At 37.7% G+C, this 20,537-nt stretch overlaps 3 protein-coding genes across 3 annotated transcripts in view; all 3 read right to left on the reverse strand.

Moving 5' to 3' along the window:
• The window catches only part of pde4ba (phosphodiesterase 4B, cAMP-specific a), a 195,926-nt gene extending 194,939 nt beyond the window's left edge, over window positions 1-987 (reverse strand). Inside the window, exon 1 of the mRNA XM_054790341.1 lies at window positions 862-987. The gene's annotated coding sequence lies outside the window, so the exon portion shown is untranslated. The remainder of the gene's footprint in view (window positions 1-861) is intronic.
• Window positions 988-2,671: 1,684 nt separating this feature from the next.
• Window positions 2,672-10,477, reverse strand: LOC129189063 (sentrin-specific protease 5-like). The gene is made up of 10 exons (XM_054790349.1): window positions 10,375-10,477; window positions 6,999-8,592; window positions 6,669-6,777; window positions 6,426-6,573; window positions 5,264-5,311; window positions 5,017-5,094; window positions 4,786-4,923; window positions 4,315-4,398; window positions 3,000-3,050; window positions 2,672-2,817 (listed from the first exon to the last, which is right to left on the reverse strand). Exons 2-10 carry the CDS (start codon window positions 8,470-8,472, stop codon window positions 2,707-2,709), a joined length of 2,241 nt encoding a protein of 746 aa, XP_054646324.1. The 5' UTR covers window positions 8,473-8,592; window positions 10,375-10,477; the 3' UTR covers window positions 2,672-2,706.
• A 478-nt stretch (window positions 10,478-10,955) lies between these two features.
• anos1b (anosmin 1b) overlaps window positions 10,956-20,537 on the reverse strand; it is a 52,615-nt gene continuing 43,033 nt past the window's right edge. Inside the window, exons 10-15 of the mRNA XM_054790677.1 lie at window positions 18,549-18,803; window positions 17,172-17,266; window positions 15,493-15,655; window positions 15,182-15,414; window positions 14,911-15,052; window positions 10,956-11,698 (exon numbers count right to left, since the gene is read on the reverse strand). Coding sequence (XP_054646652.1) covers window positions 14,912-15,052; window positions 15,182-15,414; window positions 15,493-15,655; window positions 17,172-17,266; window positions 18,549-18,803 — 887 coding nt within the window. The 3' untranslated portion in view covers window positions 10,956-11,698; window position 14,911. The remainder of the gene's footprint in view (window positions 11,699-14,910; window positions 15,053-15,181; window positions 15,415-15,492; window positions 15,656-17,171; window positions 17,267-18,548; window positions 18,804-20,537) is intronic.

Here is a 20,537-nt window from a genome sequence, read left to right on the forward strand (position 1 = left end):
GTTTCTGGGATGCTGCAGAGCAAGTAATGGCAAATGATGGCATTAAAGTACAAATTATTTGCTTTATTTACAGCATATTCTATATCATTGGTATTTGTTCAATGCATAGATAGAAGTGAAATGTCTATTTTATTATATTTTATTATTTTGTGCACTTTTTATATTTAATTTATTGTTATAATTCTGTATTTTTTAAATGTATTTCCTTAATAATGTGCTCGGAAATGCACTCTGCACATGCAATTATATTCATTCATTCATTCACTATGCCGCTTAATTGTCATTAGTGTCGCGGGGGTATGCTGGAGCCTATCCAAGCTGACTTTGGCCGAGAGGTGGGGTACACCCTGGACGGGTCGCCACCTAATCGCAGGGCATGCAATTAAAATGTATGTACATTTAAAAACATGACATTGGATATGTAAAAACAGTAACAGTTGGATGCACAAATGTCAAAATGGGGCTTCAACTTAAATATAAGCACATTGTTTTTTAATCCTGTTGTAATTTATGATTTTATCAATTTAATCATGATACACTTTCGCCTTACTTTTTCCATAGAGAAAGACTTAGCCCACATTGACACATTTTGTCCATGTAGGTCGATATATCCTATGCTATTTCAACACAACATTGACATCTTGGCTTTTGTGTTGAAAGTGACAAAGCAAGCCGTTATTTGTGTAATTTCTAATATTACGGTATATCTTATTAAGAATGAATTTATTAAATACGCCAAGAGCCAATTTAAAAAATGGCCGCCGCGACCGTCCCTGCTTTAGATATTTGATGAACAACACAGTAACTGCAATACAGAACATTTCCCTCATATTCTCTTCATAAGAAAAAAAGGATGATTACGGTAAATCTCGTCCTTGGTCGTTCGTTTCTGCAAGTGCGAGCCGCTGAAGAATGTTTTTCGCTCAAGTAGAAGCTCAAGAAACAAATTACAAAGAAGCAACAACACCTAATGCTAACTGACTTAGCGCTCTATCTCGTGGCCAATGTTAGTACTGCAGCAGCAAAACACACGCTTTTGAATCACTGCAAAGCCTTTAAAAAATGCCTGTTGAAAAATCGCCATAAGTGCTATGAACTTCCATCCATTGCTGCACAGTCACAAACCTGTTTTATTTTTTAACCAATTTAATAATACAAATTAAAACCTATGATCAGTCGATTCAACCATTCCAACTCCGTAACGTACTTTTCCTTTTTGTCTTTTGTACACGTCTCAATTTGTCCCTCAACAATGCATTTTTGATTCAGATTCAGACATTAAAAACGGGGATAAAGTATATACACACACCGAGCAGCAGTACTAACAGAACGAAGCCGAAGCTGAAGGCAAATGGTTTTTTGTTGAGGTCGGTGGATTACTACAGGAATATTGTTATTAATTAAAAACAATCACGCAATTTGTCAATTACGTTTGAATATTTATCTATAGGATTTCATCCCCCTAAAAAAAACGGTGTGTTCAAGTACAGGTAAAACATGTTCAAAACAGCTACTGCATGTTGCCTCAATGTTACCTTATTAAAAACATACGAGAAAGAGAAATGCAACACGTTTGCAGCAGTCTTGGCTTTTTAAGAACAATAAAAAAAAACAAAAAAACAGTAAAGAATCCTATGTGGTCTTTCGCCAAAGCAAGCATTTACAGTAGTTGAAGTACAATAAAGTCTGCAAATAGATACAAGGGGATATAAGAACAAAAACGACGACGGACAGGACACTCTGGAACAACAAGCGAGGTCCATTTGTCTCGCAGTGAGTCTTTCTGCACCGGCATTAATGCTTCTACACTAAAACACTTGAAAGGGTGACTGCTTGGCTACCTCCTATCCTGTAGCTGTGGCCTTTCGCATTAGCAGCTTTAACTGTACACCCAACTAACAAGAATGAGAAATCATACATGAGTTCAAATGGATGGACTTTTCAGAAAACATCAAACAATTATAGCCGGTATAGCTAAAACACCTGGTAAATAGCATCATAAAGGAAGGAGGAATTTCAAGAAGAAATGATTTGGTGTAATTTGACAAAAACCTGATATTCTAAACAAACTCAGCTCTACAGTATATTCCCCGTTTCAGCCAAAGCCAACAGCTGTTGTTAGCTTCTGTACTAACAAGTCACCACCCCTGGGAGGCAGCAAGGAAGGATACATGATCAGTACATTCGTTTGATATTCTAAACTCTTTAAACTTCAATAACTGTGCAAATTTTAGCAGTCCAACTCCCATCTTCAAGTTTTAGGTGAACAGTTGGTCCACTGAATCGCACTTCCTTTCTTGACTTACATGTTAGAAAACACAAAGACACGAGGTTCCGCTGTCGAGGTCCTGCAATAAAATATACAGTTTAAAAAGTCAGAACGTCTAAAATGGCCAATCCGTTTGGAATCCACACGGTTGGTCCAAGCAGGTCGGAATCCAAAGACGAGCTCCTGTGTGTCGGCTCATATCGACTGGCCATGTTTTAATGCAAATGGTAAAGGCAGCGTGAAAACATAGGAGTCCAGCATCAGTAGGAGGCCACGTCAGTAGTTCTTTCCAAGTCTGGGAGTAGAAATCTGCTGCTCAGTGGAAAACAGCCCAGTTGTGTGCTGATCTTATGTAACAGACGCTCGGCAAAAGTAAGATCTGTCTGACAAGCCTCGTGTAAATCAGGAAAGCGCTGAGGCAGCCATTCTTCAGTCATTTAAGAGTTGATGCGTCGGTCACACAGCTCCTTGTAGATTCGTTTGCGAATGCGAGGCATGTCCTCCTGACTGAACAGCAGAGGCTGCTTCACCGAGAGACAACGGCAATACTGGCAGGCGCAGAAAAACAAAAACAGAGTCAAATGATCAGTTTGGATGCCATATTGAAGAGGAAACATTTCAGACACGGGACGTTTTCATTCTGCCAGGACAGAAGACCGATGAGGAAATGGCAGGAGAATGAAACATGCTCAGGAGGTAAATGCGGGCGTAGTAAAGAATAATGTCTCACCTCAAGGACAAAAACGCCACAGTCACTGTCATTTTTCTGCTGAGGAATACCCTGAGGAGTCAGAGAGTCCCAGTGACTACAAGGCTATACGGCTGTATTTCAATATACTGTACAGAAATCCCTCGCCATTTCACGCTTTGAATTTCTGGGCTTCACTCTATCACGATTTTTCCAAAATATACCAATTACGGCTAAATCACACCGTCTCATGGTTGAATATGGCCTATAATTAATTTAAAAATGGCACATTCTAGCAAATTGTACTCATTTTTTGCCTACATTCAGCATATTCAAGCATAAAAATGGTTAAATGAACCAACATAACATAAGGCATTAAAAAAAAGTTACAATGATAGATTTTTCATGTCTTGAGGGCTCTAATAATGTAATAATAATAATAATAATAATAATAATAATACACATATTTATAAGGTCGTTAACAGCTTGTCTATGCTCTACAAAAATATTCAATTCATAAATAAGGAATCATACTTCGCGGAAATTCACTGATCACGGTCAGGTCTGCAAACAAATAATAAATCAAAGATAAACGAGGGATTACAGTACAGCTACTGTACAAACAAGGCAAACACAGTAATAAAGAACAACAAAGTATTCCAATGTGCCTTCATATTTTTTCTGGGTAGTTTTTTTTTTTTTTTTTTTTTACACAAATTAATGTGAATGTATTAGCTTGAAAATATCATTTTAGTTGAACAGCTTCCACATAAATGCAGTATTTCCCATACATTCATTTATTTATTTATTTGTGGCGGTCCGCCACTAATAAATTTGGACCACCACAAATACATTTGACACTCTCTGTTCGCCCTCACACAACTCCTAAGAGTAGATGGCTTTGTAAGTATGCTTCTTAACACACCTCATAACGTGCCACATAAAAACATATTCACCAGCTGTCATGTGCACTTTCGCCAATCATACGCCCGAAAAAGCTAACACAACTGCTTGGTTGGGCATTTTATTGCCCCTGTTCATCAATATAGTGAGATATCAGATGTACAATGATGTGTACTTTATCTTTAAAATTAGCACATACGTACATGGAGCAAAGGAAACATCAGGAAAGTTTTTTTTCCCCCCCAAATCGCCCGTGCGTGTTATTAGGTGCATGCATACTGTTTACTGCTGCACAAAATGAAACCCTTAAATAAGGTTTTAAAACACAAGAACAATTGTGGCATAAACATTGTGTGGTTGTCTAATTCACTTGTTTGGCACTGTACATACACACACTGTTGCGCAATCACATTTTATATAGGACCAATATTTACCCAATGTATTATCTACTTACCTTGATGATCGCAATCTTCCAGCCTTTGAGGAAATCAGCCTGCTTCTTCTCTTGGGCTTCTGACTGAAGATACTTCATTATGTTCTAACAGTGGACCACACAACAACATTTCCTCTTAAAATAACATCCAACCACAGCAGTGACAATCACAATCAAAGGGAACAACAATTGCAAAGGGTTGATGTAGCGGGCCACTGATGTTGCGAGGGAAGTAAACAGTGACCTCATGTTGAACAGACAGCGGCTCACAAGCGGGACACTGCTGGTGTAAAATTGCATCACAATTTCAGGGGTTATATTTCAATTTATGTACAGTGTGAAAAGTTTCTCTTTTTGTGGGATCGACAGACGGCACATTTCTGCACCGGTGACAGCAAAAGTAGCCTTGACGTGACAAACCCAACAAACATTCGTCCGTCTGCACGAAAACGACAAATTATCTCGTCACATTTGCCTAAAACTGTAACTCACGTCTGTGGTGTGTCGGAAGACGATGCCTTGGCTGTCAAAGTAATTGATGGTCTTGGTTGCCATGGTGACAGTGACAAGAGACCAATGGATTTCTAAGTGTATGGGAAAGAGCAGCAGCCATTTGGAGAACAAATCCACCTGAAATTGTTCCACAAAAGAAAAATTAAAGACATGACTGAAAATATGACTCAAATGTTCATTCATATTTTAATACACCACCAATCTCCTCACTTTTTTGGTCCATCTCTTTACGCCTTCATAACCCTTTGCAACCAACTGCTTATGGAAGAAACTGTTGAAAAAATGAACCTAGAAAGCAAACATTCGGAACTGTATTAAACAGGTGCTTGCAACGGTACAGTATATTGAAACAGTATGCTACCTCAACTATAATGGCACAATATAACTTACAGTACTTTCCAAAGTACAATTCTGTTACTTTTAATCCCTGAATTCACATTCAAAGAATATTACTTACATTGTGCTGTGTTGCCTCCATAATCAATTCTCCATATGTGTTGATAATCTGAACAAGATGACACAAAAAGGAAAAACGTACAATTATTTAACGATCACAGTGTAGTACATTTACACAATACCACGTTATTTGTTAACAATACCAAAAGCCATGCAGTGAATGAACTACCGCAAATTCCAGTGTATAAGCTGCACCTACTAAAGTTAGAGGAAAAAACAGATTTGTTCATATATGAGCCGCACCGGTGTATAAGACGCACATGTCCATGTCATAAAATGACATATTGTGGCAAGTACTAGGCCGTGAGGACCAGGCAGCTCTTTATCTGACAGGAGCCAATCATGAGCTATGAATAAACGCACAACAAGATTGCCAACCCATTGGAAATTGCAAGAGGTCATTACTCAATATATCAGTCAGACTCACGGTTTCATCTTACAGACACAATTAAACTCATCACACAGCAACTTAACACTCAAAAAAGGTACCTGGGAAATGTACATTACATGTACCAATACGAGTTTAAAATAACAAAATGCAGTTTTTTAAACATCTACTCATAATGCATTATTGCCAGAAGAGCAGTTCATTGGAGGACAAGCAACATACAGTAGATGGCAATGCTGAGGGAGCCAGAGGAGCCCAGAGGAAAGCTGATGTCAGCACCCGAATGAATGCGTTGCTCAGACGCGATGTCTTACGGGAAAACTTTAAAATGTTTTTTTTCATTTTAAACTTGTATTGGTATATGTTTGTATAGTGCAGATGTATACTTTTGGAGTGTGAAGTTGCTGTGTGATGAATGTAAGATGTAAGCGTGAGTCAGACTGTTGTTATACTGTTACATATAATGACCTCCTGCGATTTCCAGGAGGTTGACAAGCTTGTTGCGAGTGCACAGCTCCTGATTGTCTCCTGCCAAAGAAAGAGCTAACGTTTCCTCACTGACTCACGAGCGGCACAGTATTTAAACAATTAGTAGTAGTTCTAGAGTAAGGAGATGCTGCGAGATTATAATTTAGCCGCAGATTAGCCACACCTCTACATTAACCGCAGGGTTAAAATTCTACGAAAAAGGTAGCAGTTTATACACCGGAATTTACGGTACTAAAATTGTCGTACCATGTCAGATATCTCGATGCAGACTTCCACCTTTCCTTACCTGGTCATTTATCCAATTCTGTTCCTCCAGCGTGCTAAGGTCTTCCAGGCGCAGAGTGTGTTTGTTGTACATGACCATGAAGCCAGCAACAGGAGCAGAGGCGAGTGCTGCCCTGTACCGCTTCATCTCTCCCTGGATGTTTAGTGCCCTAAAGGAAAACACATTACGATGTGAGCAGGGCAGATGACTTCATTCAACATTTCACATGTAAAACACGCATATGTTGCGTGCACATGCACTGACTTGTTGCTGATGTCATCACAGTCGCAGTTCTTCTTCAGGTAATCCAGGACATCGGTCTCACTAAGAGGAATAAAACTGCCATATTTTATGTAGAAGCTCTCCAGAAACTCTGAAAAAGACACATCATTGTCACAGAATTAGAGTGCCCCACTTCGTGACTAGTTACATGATTGATTGTGGATTTTCTCCCCCCAACCCCCTTAAAATGTTTCTAAAGTTAAATCTGTAATGCACTAATAACAAACTTTGTATAATGTTCAAAACTGCAATGATGGAATGAAATACATCTCCTACAGAGAAACACTGGCTGGCCTGCAAAACACAACTTACCATGGACCAAATGAATAAGCCGTTCCAGGTCATCACCATCTGCTTCTTGTGCATTTGGTTCCTCTGTCAGATCCTTTCTGAGTTCTTCCGCTTTCTCCCAGGTTCCAGTCTGACAGTATAACCTGTGGTCTCTTAGTGCATAGTTGTGTACACTGCTGCACACTGCAATAGGACCATGGTATGAAGAAACCACAGCTGAATTTGCAGTGTCCGTGTCCATGGGTGTGGATGTGTGGTCGTGGTCTGTGGGTGACGTGGCGTTTCCGTTGGACAGAGTTGGTGATAAACATACGGACAAAAGGTCCGCCCTCTCAGCATCCAGCTCTACCTGCATCTCTGAGTCGTGGTTGGGAAGACTTCCTGGCCCTGAAGGAGAGGCTGATTCTCCTGATGAGGAAAGTGTTGCATTTCCTGGTTCAGTCATGTGGGTTATGTCCTCAAGTGACTCCGCTTCAGCTTCTGATTCAGACAAGCTTATTTCATCTCCATTTCCTATCAGTGATATATCCGATGTACTGCTCATCTGCTCTTCATGCAATGTCAACTCTGATGGAGCGTGGGCCTCTTGAGAATTGATGATAACCTCATCTTCAACACCTTGTTTGATTATCACTTCTTCTTTTGATGCTAATGGACCTGCCATCCTTCCCCTGCCCCGTTTACCTCTCCCTCTTACAAACACCTTACCTCTGTCAGTCATTCCTGGGAAACGCAACTGTCCAATGTCCAAGACTTCCCCAACCCTTTTCCGCTCTGTTTCAGCTACGGCTGAAATTACTGTCAACATGTTCTCCTTCTTCAGGACCAAACAGTTTGTCGCTGGGACACCCAGGCGACTGACACTGACATTTGAAGGAGCAGCAGGCTCACACTGTGTATTTGATATTTTAACGTGACCATATTTGTCATTTTGAACCTCTGCTTCCCCTAATTCTTCCTCTATCAGGTCAAAGTCTTTAATTCTCATCTGACTCTCCTCTCCTTTCCTTTTTGGGTTGTCTGGGTCGTTCCTTCCAGCTCCCCTTCCTCTGCCTCGCCCCCTTCCCCTCCCTCTCCCTCTGCCAGGAGGTGTGATAGTGTGCCCTTTGCTATTGGAGCCACAACAGTCACAGGCCTTCGGGACCCTCTTTCTGCCTGATGTGCGGCCATTGACTGTGCCCTGAGTGGGAGTTGTTGACTGTGTAAAAGATGGGTCCGATGCTGGACTCGAATGACCTTTGAGTGCTATTAGTGGGGTTACAACCGAGGGCTCATTATCCTCAGGAGTCCGAGTAGAGGGCTGGGAGACATCTGTAATGGAGGTAACATCTAACCCATCTGAGGCAAGCTTAGCTGCGTTATGAGAGAGGTCCTTGTCAGTATCTTTCAGAGGCAGCACTAAAGGTGGTGTTTCTTGCTCAGGAGGTGCTGCCTCAGATATATTAGCTGAAATAGATGTTGTTTTCATTGGGGAAGCAGAGTTGCTGTGAACCATGACGTCCTCCTTTGGCACTTTAACCCCATCCCCAAGACTCCACTTCACACTCCGATCCACCCTTCCCTATTGGTCTTCTCCACCAAGTAAGGCGCGTTGTGTCTTCTGTCTTCCCAAGAACTGTTACAGATGGAACAGATGACAAATTGGGATTACTGAGTGTTGCTCAAATGTAGCTATATACTGTTCTTAGGATTATACTTCCACCATGAGCTCCTAATTGGAAAAACAAACAAACAAGCAATGGTGAAGTACAGAAACAACTCAAACTGTTGTGAGATAGAAGCAGTGAAATCAGGCAGTGAAGCTCTATTTGTGAAAACTACAGCAAGATTACAGTCGCATATGAACATTAGTCTTGACGATGCAGGCTCTCATAAAGTACACAATATATATGTAAAACAAGTGGTCTTGTATCATATGTTTTGGCAAGATAAAACAAGATTTCCGCTACATGTAATTGATCGTGGCGGTGCGGCAATACAAAATAAACACCGTAAAAATGTGGGGGGTTTTATACTTGAAAAATGTTTTAACTAATATATTCTATGAATTGATATATAGCTTATTATTTACGCAAATATTGACCACAATGACTTTGAAAACAATTTAAAATATCATAAAAAGAAAGAACCCTGTAAAATATATGCTAACAATTACCAGTGAAATTCATACTTAGATGTAGTTATGCAGTGAATCTAATTTCATGTTTTTGTGAAACGACTATTAACTATAGACATAATCCAAACAGTTTGAATGTTGGTTTGCACATTGCAACTAGAGTAATCCCTCGTTTATTTCAGTTAAATAGAGACGTAGGATTCATTATTTATAATTAAAATACCTTTGCAGTTAGAACATAGAAACTTGTTTACGACCTAAACACAGCTTTAAACATTATTAGAGCCCTCTAGACATGAAATAACACCCCTAAAGTCACCTTTACACTTGTATTACCCAATATAGTAGAAATTAAAACGAAAAAATAAAACATATTGTACATCAATAAGACATTCCTTGTTCCTTGTTTTTTTCTGGGGAGGGTACTTTCTGAGGTGGTTACTGTATCATCAGTGTAACATTACTGACACCTAGTGACCTGAGTAGAATACTACATATTCCGTCTTTGAATGTCGTCTTAATGCTTCATACAGTGTTTTTATTTTCGTTCAATTAGTGATTTAAAATGCCTTATTTAGGCGTGAAATGCTCATTTTAGGCCAAGAATACGTAAAGTTTTCTTAAATATGCATGTTTTTGACTAATAATTTGAACCACGAGATGGCGAGGGAGGACTGAATTGCACTTTGTTTAGTGTGACGGTTGTTGTGAGAGCGTGAAAGCTGGAGACCAAACTGAACCGACCATCTTCCATCAAAAGCTTGAGGTTTGGCAACTACAAGCAGTATCTATACCTATCTATCTATTTATATATAGATATATATTAGAACAGACTACCAGCGCGAGTGACTTACCAACATAGTAAAGGTAATATTTAGTGCTGCGTTAAAATGGTTTACAACAACACGAGTACATTAAGTGTAAATGCAATTTACAAGCAGTGCAGTACTCCCGTCACAGTGTCTGCTACTTTAAAATCCACTGGTCAGATGAGTAAGGACGTTGGCCAAGTTAATGTGACAATGTATATGTTGCTATTTACTTATCTTTCAAGACACTGCATTAATTATCTATTCAGGTACGAGCGAGTATGTTATTTCGGAGTCGTTTAAGTAAGTTAGTTGTTATCCTGAAGCTAACTGAGTTAGCTAGCTTTCAGCCAAAAGAGAGACAAGGAAGCGGGAAGAGAAAGATGGAGTTTTGATTGGGAACTTCTAACTGTTAATATGCACACGGTAAACGTTTGGGAGAAAGTACAAAATAAACATTCGTATACATTACCTCGTTACTGGGATGGAAAGATTTTTGTCTAGCCACAATCGAGGATACAGGCGTCAAACTGAGGGCGCTCGCTGATGACGTCACTGCGCATACGTCATCTTCGTCTCTTTCCGTGGACCCACGCGAACTAAGCTTCGTATTCCTTGCGTTAACTCTACTGACCTCCTGTAATTGTAAAACGGAACTTCGACATTTATGCAATAGTTTTTTTTTTTTAACCAAATCAAATCAAAACATCATTAAATTTGTTTTTGTTGCTTCTAATAGTTAAAAGGAACAAAAATACATAATTGTCAACAAACTACAAATCTTAACATTATCTTCTAGTCATTTGTTACGGTTGCAACAGATATTGAGTAAAAAATATTGAAGAAAAACACCATTATCATTTAATATTAATTTAACATGTATGAGCACTTAACTTACTAATGTTAAGTTTTATTTCGTTTTAATATAATATAGTTAAATATAATGAAGTTATTGTAATTTACTTGTATTTATTTTTTAATGCTGAGATGAATTTAATAATACCACTGCTCACAAAGCTCATTAAGACACACTGTATCTGAACATTTAATTACAAAAACAGAAAAAAAAAAATAAATACAACAATTGAGGCATACAATGAAAGATGCACACAACTAAAGTGAAGAAAATAAAAAAAACATTAAAAAAAAGGTCAACATGAAGGTAATTCAACATAAACATTCATAAACATTTAAATTCTCTTTCTTCCACAAGCACAGTTAAAACAGTGTGGAAAAGTCATGATTAGTGTAACGTTATGTCACGAACAGACCAACAATGTATCAAACACACATTTGAGTACAAAGTTCAAAAATAAAAATATTTAAAATACACTATATTTGATTTGTTTTCTTCAGCAAAAAGAACCACGCATAAGATAACGTTGCAGTCCCTCTGAAATAAACACAATCCATTGCTATACATTTCTATTTGTACATAAGGTCAGTGCTAAATCATTTTCTACATATCATACAAAATTGGTGCCAACACCTCATAAGGGTGTCATTTGGTTCCAGTGAAGTTGAATGCATACATCTTCGGTCCAGCAAATGTCTTTGAATACTGTGTGCTATATACAGTATTTACTTTTTAGATTATCCATGAAAAGCACTGTAGCCTGACCCATTAAAAACACAAATATTATTGTATGCTTACAAAAGTGATAGACAGCAATCAAGGCAAGAGGGGAGAATACTACATTTTACCTTTAAATTAAAACAAATCGCATTTTGGATGACATATAAGTTGTTGGCAAAGACGAAAATAGTGGTGCAGCAGAGTCCTGTAGCACATGGATCTGAAAGAAATACCTGTAATTATTATAAAGTCCATTTGAAAAAGTACAATTTGTTCCACGTCATTCGAGTCACCAGAACATTTTCATGAAATTATACAGTATGTGCCATCCACCGTTTCCCATCCAACAATGTAGTTGGTTGTTCCATAAATGCTTCCGAGCCAGTCTTTAACATCGATAGTGTTACTGAATCTGAAGTCTCACAGATAATCCGTTCACTCAAACCTTCCGAGACAAAAGACATATTTGCCATTGATACTTTTATGTTGAAAGAACTCCATTCTACATTAATAATTCCAGTAACCATAATTCTCAATCTCTCAATTTCTGAGGCAGTTTTTCCTCGTGTATGGAAGTCATCAGCTGTTATTCCAATCTATAAGAATGGAGATCCTTTGTCAGTTTCCAATTTCTGACCAATTAGTATTACTCCTCCTACGGTATATCTAAAGTTGCTGAGAAACGTATTGCTCAAGAAATTATTACACATTTGAACACCACTTTCTTTTCCCTTCATCCAATGCAATTTAGTTTCAGAGCTCTACACTCCACAGAGACTGCGAATTGGTTTTTCATAGAACATATCAAACAATTACTAGATAAAGGTGGTGTGGTTGGTGCTGTGTTCCTCGACTTGGAAAAAGCTTTCGATACTGTAAATCAAACATCCCCAACCAGCGGGCAGCGGGTGATTTGGTTCCGAGCTGCACAGAAAGTAAAAATAATTTCCATTATTATTATTTTTTTAATGTTTTATTTTGAAAAGTGGCCGGATTCTCTCTGTTACATCCGTCTCACTTGACGCATGTCCATTGTGCGTGTGCTAACGTTCTCTCATGCCGCACAGATAGACTACTACTGTGTTTTTTTGGTGTCAAATGCTGATACTATGTGGGAATGCATAAAGGTAAGTTTTGATGACTTATTGAGTGCTAATGTGCACATTTGTCTCAAGTTAATTCATGCTAGCGCACTGCCTTTTACCACACACGTCAAACAGCGATGTAATAATCTCTCTGGAAAAACTCCAGGCTTGAACTGGTGGATGGTGGGTCGGCATTCATGTTGTGCTTTTAATTTGATGTTATTTATGTCTTAGCTTTACACAATACATAATAAATAAGATAAATGTGATCACTATAATGTACGAATGTATGCTATGGTCCTGCCACATATAACCTACTGTCTTACAACCTGGTCACAAGCAAATAAAACAACTCTAAAACCTATAGACCAGGGATGTCCAAAGTGTGGCCCGGGGGCCATTTGTGGCCCGCGGCTGTGTTTTTATTGGCCCACGGCACATTGTAAAATATAATTTAACAAGAAAACTAAAAAAAAAAAAACCCCGCAAAAATTACAAATTCAGCTGTAATTTTACAAGAATAAACTCAAAATATTAAGAGAACAAGAAAAGGTCATAATTTTATGAGGATAACGTAATATTGTGAGGAAAAATAACAATTTTACTATCATAAAGTTGAAATATGCGAAACAAATAAAACGATGAGTAAAGTTGTCATTTTTTTGGTTGTGGAAAAAGTTACAATGTCACGAAAATAAATCAAAAATATTATGGGAATAAAATCATAATTACGAGAGGAAAGTTGAAATAGCGGATATGGTAAAAACAGCTGCAATTTTCTGACAATAAAGTTAAAATATTAAATTGTATAAATATTGTATTCCAATGAGAAAAAATTTCGCAATTTTATGATTTTACAATTCTGAGAAAAAAATGTAATTTTAGTAGCAAAGAGTTGAAATATTAAAGACAAAATACATTTTTTTTGTAAAAAAAAAAAACAAAAAAAAAACAAAAGATCAGAAACAAACAAAACAAAATCATTTTGGAAAATTAGGTTGGAGAAAAGTTAGAGTATTATGGAAAGAAAGTCATACTATTATGAGAAGAAAATTGACAAATATTATTTAACAAGAAAGTACAAAATATTTGGGAGAAAAGACGAAAAATGGTCGGAAAAAGAGAGCAAAGTTCATACTGATAATACACTTTTCCACTTTATTTTTTGCTTTACAAAATATCAAAATGGCCCTTGAATTCCTTTCATTTCTTAGTTTTTGGCCCTCACTTGAAAAACTTTGGACACCCCTTCTATAGACTGTATTGCTCCTCGACGGAAAAGCGCTTTTAGTCAGAGTGCCTTTTCAGTCACAGCTACACAGGAGTGGAACTCTCTCCCCCAGAACATTAACGAACTGAGTTCATATACTTGATTCAAAAAAATATCTAAAAAAAAAACTGGTTCATAACACATTATACATGTAATCACTAGTGCTCAAATTAATAGTACAGTATAAGTTACTTCATATCATCCCAACTGTGCTGTCATTTGTGTCTCCGTCGACGTGATTTATGTTTCAGTATTTTGGGTGTTTTAAGTGTTTTTTGTAAATTTGTTGCTCATTTTATCCAATATCTGCACTGTGGTCAATTTCCCCAATTGAAAATTAACGGGCACTTTATTCGGTGCTGGTTCGATCCTCAGTCGGTCAATAAATTTCAACACATTTCCAGAATATTTCAACATTCATTCTACATTTCAGTTCAGCTTCAGCATTTCAGCATTCACTCCAAATTTCCACTGAAATTGCGTCATCTAGTTCAGGGGTGTCCAAGGTGCAGCCCGGGGCACATTTGAAAAATGTTATTTAACAAAAAAACAGCTATAATTTTCTAAATATTAAGAAAAAATGTTGTATTCTAATGAGAGTCACAATTTTATGAGAATGAACTTGTAAGATGATGACAAAAAATAGCTTCATTTTAGTAGCACAGAGTTGAAATCTTGAAGAAAAAATGTTATTTTTGAAAAGTTATAAATATGACAAACAAAAGACAATAAAGTTGTAATTTTTGGAAAATTTGGTTTAGGAAAAGTTATAATCTTATGGGAATAAAGTCAAAATATTATGGGGCTAAAGTCAAAATGTTACGAGCACAACATTTCTGAAGATTTTTTAAGAATAAATTTGAAATAGTTGAAAATAAAACCCAAAACAACAACAGCAAAAATTGAAAAAAACCCAGCAAAGAGCTAAGTTCATACTAATAATACCCTTTTTCACGTATACAGTATATCACAAAGCTGAATATCAAAGTGGCCCTTGCATCCGATCGTTTTCCACGATGTTGCCCTCGGTGGAAAAACTTTGGACACCCCTGATCTAGTTGCATCTCAAAAAGCTACCTCACAGTGCCGTGTCATTCGCAGGAGTGTTAAACGTCTTGGAGACCGCAGCACCGTTGCTGCCGCCTGTTGTTAAAACCTGAAGCTGCACCTGGTAAACGCTGTCCCTCTGGAGACCACGAACAATCACAGCCCGCTGAGACTGAGAGGTAAGAAGACAATGGAGCAATTAAAAGCTGGAAACTATGACACATATTTGAAAAAAAAAAAAAATGAATCTGTGGCTGCATAAATAATACATCGGGCTGTATAAATATGATTTCTGTCTCACCGGTGCAAGTGTCTGCGTCTGAGAGATAAGCGTGTCCTCCTGGCTTTTTGCTCCCAAGGTTACACCTGACTGCAGTGTCCAAGTGAACTGGAACCCCTCAACTTCTGCCAAGTCCAGTGCATGCTGGGATACCCTCCAGCGAAATACAGCCAGCAGCGTACCATTGAGTTGATGAAAATCTGCTGTTAGCCGCTCGGGACGGAGTACCACCTTTCTGCCTGTTGGGGTGCGCTCTGACATAAAGGATGGAAAACATTCACTTTTTAAATTAAAACTATTTATCTAAGAGCTCATAAAAATAATGATGGTACCTTCGTTGTTGCAAGGTAAAACTTTGCCTCCTTTGACCTGGATGGAGGAGCAAGTTGGGGTAGTAACCCAGGCGACAGCCTCTGATCCAGGGTCAGTCTTCATTGCCACGGCTATCCAGTACTTACAGGCAAACAGTAGGCCTCTGATGGTGTAATGGGTACCCTGGAGGGAGAAAATATGTCAACATTTGTGAGAGACCCAGGGTTTTACGTGACACATTACCTGTGTTTTTCTATGAAAACCAAATATAATATTTATTTAATCCTGGAATAAAAACCACTTGCAACAATTTGTACTTGGCAGCTACGTATATGGGCACCATCAAAGAGAGAGAGATGATGTAAGGGTTTAAATTATACACTTCACTGAACAAATATCACTTTCAATGACCTCAGCAAATTGCACACAGTACAATTATACTTATCAACTATGACAGTATGAATTAAGAGGTCAGCAGTGGGACACCAGTCACAAGTTTTATATAAAAAAAAAAAAATGCTGTGGGCATTGTGTATCTTTTACGTTCTCCATGTGCGTGTGTGGGGGTGGGGGTGGGGGAATCTGAGAAATAACTGCATTTCAGTTATGTGATATAGGTTAAAAAAAAAAAAAAGCATTATTAGTGCAAACTAAGCTCTTTTTCCCCCCTGATTTTTGCTGTTGCTGATTTGTAATTTAACAATATTTCAACTTTCTTCTAAAATAATCTTTGTAAATTTTCCTTTCATAATATTATGACTTTATTCCCACAATATTAGGACTTTATTCCCTTAATATTCTAACTTTTTCCCCAACCTAACTTGCCTGAAACCTTATTTGTTTCTTTTAAAAAAAAGAACATTTTTTCTTTAATATTTTAACTCCACGCTGAGTTTATTCTTGTAAAATTGTGATTTTATTTTTATAGAATACAATTTTTTTCTCTTAACATTTTGACTTTGCAACAGCTGTTTTTATTCCATTTCTGTCGCTATTTATTTTTCATTTCCCACGATTTCAACTTTTTTCTTGTAAATTTTCTTCTTGGAATTATGAGTTCATTGCCATAATATTTTGACTTTATTCTTGTATTCCCGCAACCAAAAATTGCAACTTCATTCGTTGTTTTGTTAGTTTGTAATAATATTATGACTTAATATTACAATGATATTCTTGTAAAATGACAAGTTTTTCTGTTTAGATTCTGACTTTAATCTTTTAATATTTTGACTTTATTATTGTAAAATTACTGCAGATTTTTTTCCATTTTTGCCGTTGTTTTTTTTTTTTTCTTGTTAAATTATATTTTCAGAATGTGCCAAGGGCTGATACAAAAACAGGTGCAGGCCACAAATGGCCCCAGCGCCGCACTTTAGACACACCTGCTGTAAACTGTCCATAGGTGTGAATGTGAGTGTGAATAGTCGTCTATATGCGCCCTGTCGGTGTTCAGTGTCTGTTCAAATGACACATTTCAATAGAAGCAAAGAAATGCGAGACTGACGTGATGAGAAACGTGATGTAGGACAAAGCGTCAAGGGCTGAGAGACATGGTTACACAAACACAGAAGATGGGGGCATTCCATTAGGGAAAATGAGTTATGGTGCTGAAACCCAACCTGCCATTCACACATAAGCAATAATATGCAACACTTTCAACCCATTGTGACACATCATTAATCAGCCAGGAGAGGTCTACCTGCACGCTTGCTGTGCCCTCAGCGCCTGTAACATTAGCACTGCAGGTATGTGGACGCCACCGCAAAATGTATGCGACAGGGTGACGGTGTCTGGCTGCAATACAACAAAACAAAAGACACGTCAGGCGCGCATACTGTAAGTGTGCAGGAGCAAGACCAACATGTTCAATTCCTGTTTTTGCACCCACGTTTTCTATGTCCTCTTACTGTCCAGCTGCCAAAATCTACACGAGAGAGAAGAGTGGGGGCACTCTCTTGGGTTTTACCTCTCAGGCTACATTTTTGTCCTACTCTGAGGTCATTCCTGCCTTTCTTGCCATGTTTCTAATACAATCTTATTTCATTCGCAGTCAATGTTCTTTTACAAACAGGGAAGAATTACTCATAGAATCATAGAACATGTCGCACATCATGAGCCTCACAATCTGCTTATTTTATCCATCCCAGTAAAAGTCATGTTTCGTATTTGTTTTGTGCGTGTGTGTTTTTTTTTACATTGTCACCTTTTTGAACGTTAATACATATAATTATATGTCCGGAGTGTATTTTAGAGGAATTCATTAAGTCATTTTATTCAGGATATGATAACTGCATGCATGCAAATAATGAATACGTTCAAATTGTATTTGGCAAAAAACCATAATAATAAAATAAATATTAAAATTGCAGTTAATAAAACCACAAAAGTGGATATTTGTCTTATAACTAAAATGATTATATGCCAAGGAGGAAGACTAAAATATTGCTTAATTTTACTTCAAAATAAAAAAAACAAACGAAGTCAGACATTGGTTATGTATTAAATATTTACATGTAATTTTTGACCAGCTGTCTGCGACCCACCCAGGATGGATCCATGAGCCACTTTTGGGTTCCGACCCACTAGCTGAGAATCACTGGTTCAGTAGACCTTTAGAACGGAAATTGTGTGAAAATCTTTTTACTATGTCTTGTGACAGCGAGTCTTCCTTTCTTGTATAAGTGGTTAAGGAAAGATTATTGCCAAACTTGGCGTATATCATTTGTTTTAAAGCTTACTTCAAAATATAGGTGTAGGTGTAGTTGCGATATAAATGCTAGAACCTAAACATTTTAATTTGATTTATTTATATTTGAATACAATTTTGCTAAAATTGACTTTATAATTTTAATAAACCAGTTAATTTTAATCCACATACATCTCTGAAATACATCGATGATTTAATTTTGTGTTTAATAATCATGTTTTTAATTGATATAGTAACACAACAGTATCTACTCAGGAAAACGTCATTTCAACACAAAAACAAAGTAATACTACCATGCTGTTACTATGTTTTGGGAGTTAATGTTTTGTCATCTGGATGGTGTTGTTGTGTGTTTCCAAAGCAACCCACCATGGTTAGACCTCTTCCAGAACACCTTGACCTGCAGCTGACCGCTATGGTAATGGGGTGCAGCAACCTCCAAGCGAAGGTCACTGGGGATGATCGGGTCGAGAGGGGATTCAGCGTGAGCGGCAGAAGACAAAAGGGGGAGGTCAGGAGAGGATGGGGAGGAAGATGAGAGAGAGGGAGACAAGGGCAGTGATGGGGATGACGAGGAAGACCTGAAGGGCAGCTCATTGGAGAAGTCTTCTCCTTTGGTGGAATCTAATGGACAGGGAGGACAAAATAAGTCAAATATTGTAGAACTGAATCATTTAATGAACCTGAAAAACACTTTTATTTAGTAGGACTGCTGATGAAACAGTAATGCATATATGTTGTAATGTACTGTATAACACATAATTGACACATTTTTTTTAAGCACTTGTGAAAGTGCATTTGGCACTCAAAGACACTAATTGGCTTCATCTGACCTTAATATTCATATAGGATTACCTTTTTGTATTACAAATGCTGACATGTTACATATGAAAATGTTGCTCTGCAGCTGCATAATTGAGCTAAAGCTGGCCTGCAGTCCTGACAGGTCACCTCGAAATACCTTTGTTGCCTGGACGACTATTAACTTGCCACTTTCCACCCTCCACATGTGCCAGTGAGTTTAAAAACCAGAGGGGGAACCAAAGATATCATAAACTCAATTACTGTATGTATGACTCAGTTTGAAAACGTGAGCTGCGAACTGCATGGTGATGGTGATAATTCATGGCATGAAAAAGGTATTAAATGTTGAACAATATCAGCTGAGTGCAAAAACTGGCACATGATATCACGGTCTGGTTTATATTGTGTTTTTGGTTTATACATAGGATTTTACACCTGCTCCTTATTGTTGTTCGTTTTTCTTTTTTCTTTTGTTGATGATTCTGGCCAATTTTTTGGAGAGTGTTGATCAGTTTGTTTAGCTTGCAAGAATATACTCAACCCTTTTTCCATAAAACTCCGTGGACATGGAAAGAAGAACCCAATGCATTTTTGTGAGGATGCACTTCATATTAACAGAAATGGTCCACTCCTGTCCAACCATTCACTTCTTGCGTATTCAGTGAAATAATAAATCATGAACTTGTACCAGTTAAGCACCAGACGTGCAATTTCACAAAGCTATGACATTTATTTTCCAGGTTTGAGTCACTATGGCATAAATGGAACTGTCCACGGCATCCAGAACCAAAAATGGCACCGCCCGTACCTGCTGAATGTTTAATTTAAAAAAAACATAAATAAAGTGATCCACATGTTCCACACTTTTGCGATGTGACAGTTGGACCTTAGTGGGTACCACTGTCTTTACAAAGGTAGCACATACTGTACATAAATCACACCAAAACCTCACAAACACACAAAACATGTTGTACTCACGCCCAACGAGTCACAAACAAACTCAGTGGGGTTCGCAAATACAAAACATCATTCACAAACTAATGCATTTTGTTCTGAAAATAAGAAACGTACCTATCGAGCAAATACGGTACATCTTGCTTCGGAAACAAACAGCATGTTTTACACATGCAAAGAAATATGTTTCTTCCATTGCAAAATAAAGTACAAAAACAGAAAAACCTTCAAGTACAAAAAAAATCTTTCAATTACAAACAGCAAAAAAAAAAAACAACTGCCATGTGACTTTTGGCACAATCATGTGACTTTTGTCAGATTAAGAGCATTTCTATTCGTTTCAATGTAAAAAATTGATGACACGAGTAATTTGAGTTTCAAGTAAAGGCACCACTGTATATTTAACAATGAAGCTTTGTTTTATCAGTTATCCGTATCAATATTTCAGCCTTTCCTATTTATATTGCGTCTTTTTGCTCTATTTTTCCTCATTTTTGCATTTTTCTTATTGAATTTGATTTCTACAATGTGTACCGGGCCAATTAGAAACAATCCGCAGGCTGCAAATGGCCCCCGTGTTGCACTTTGGACACATTTACA

This window comes from Dunckerocampus dactyliophorus, chromosome 10, assembly GCF_027744805.1.
Source record: "Dunckerocampus dactyliophorus isolate RoL2022-P2 chromosome 10, RoL_Ddac_1.1, whole genome shotgun sequence".
NCBI lineage: Eukaryota > Metazoa > Chordata > Actinopteri > Syngnathiformes > Syngnathidae > Dunckerocampus > Dunckerocampus dactyliophorus.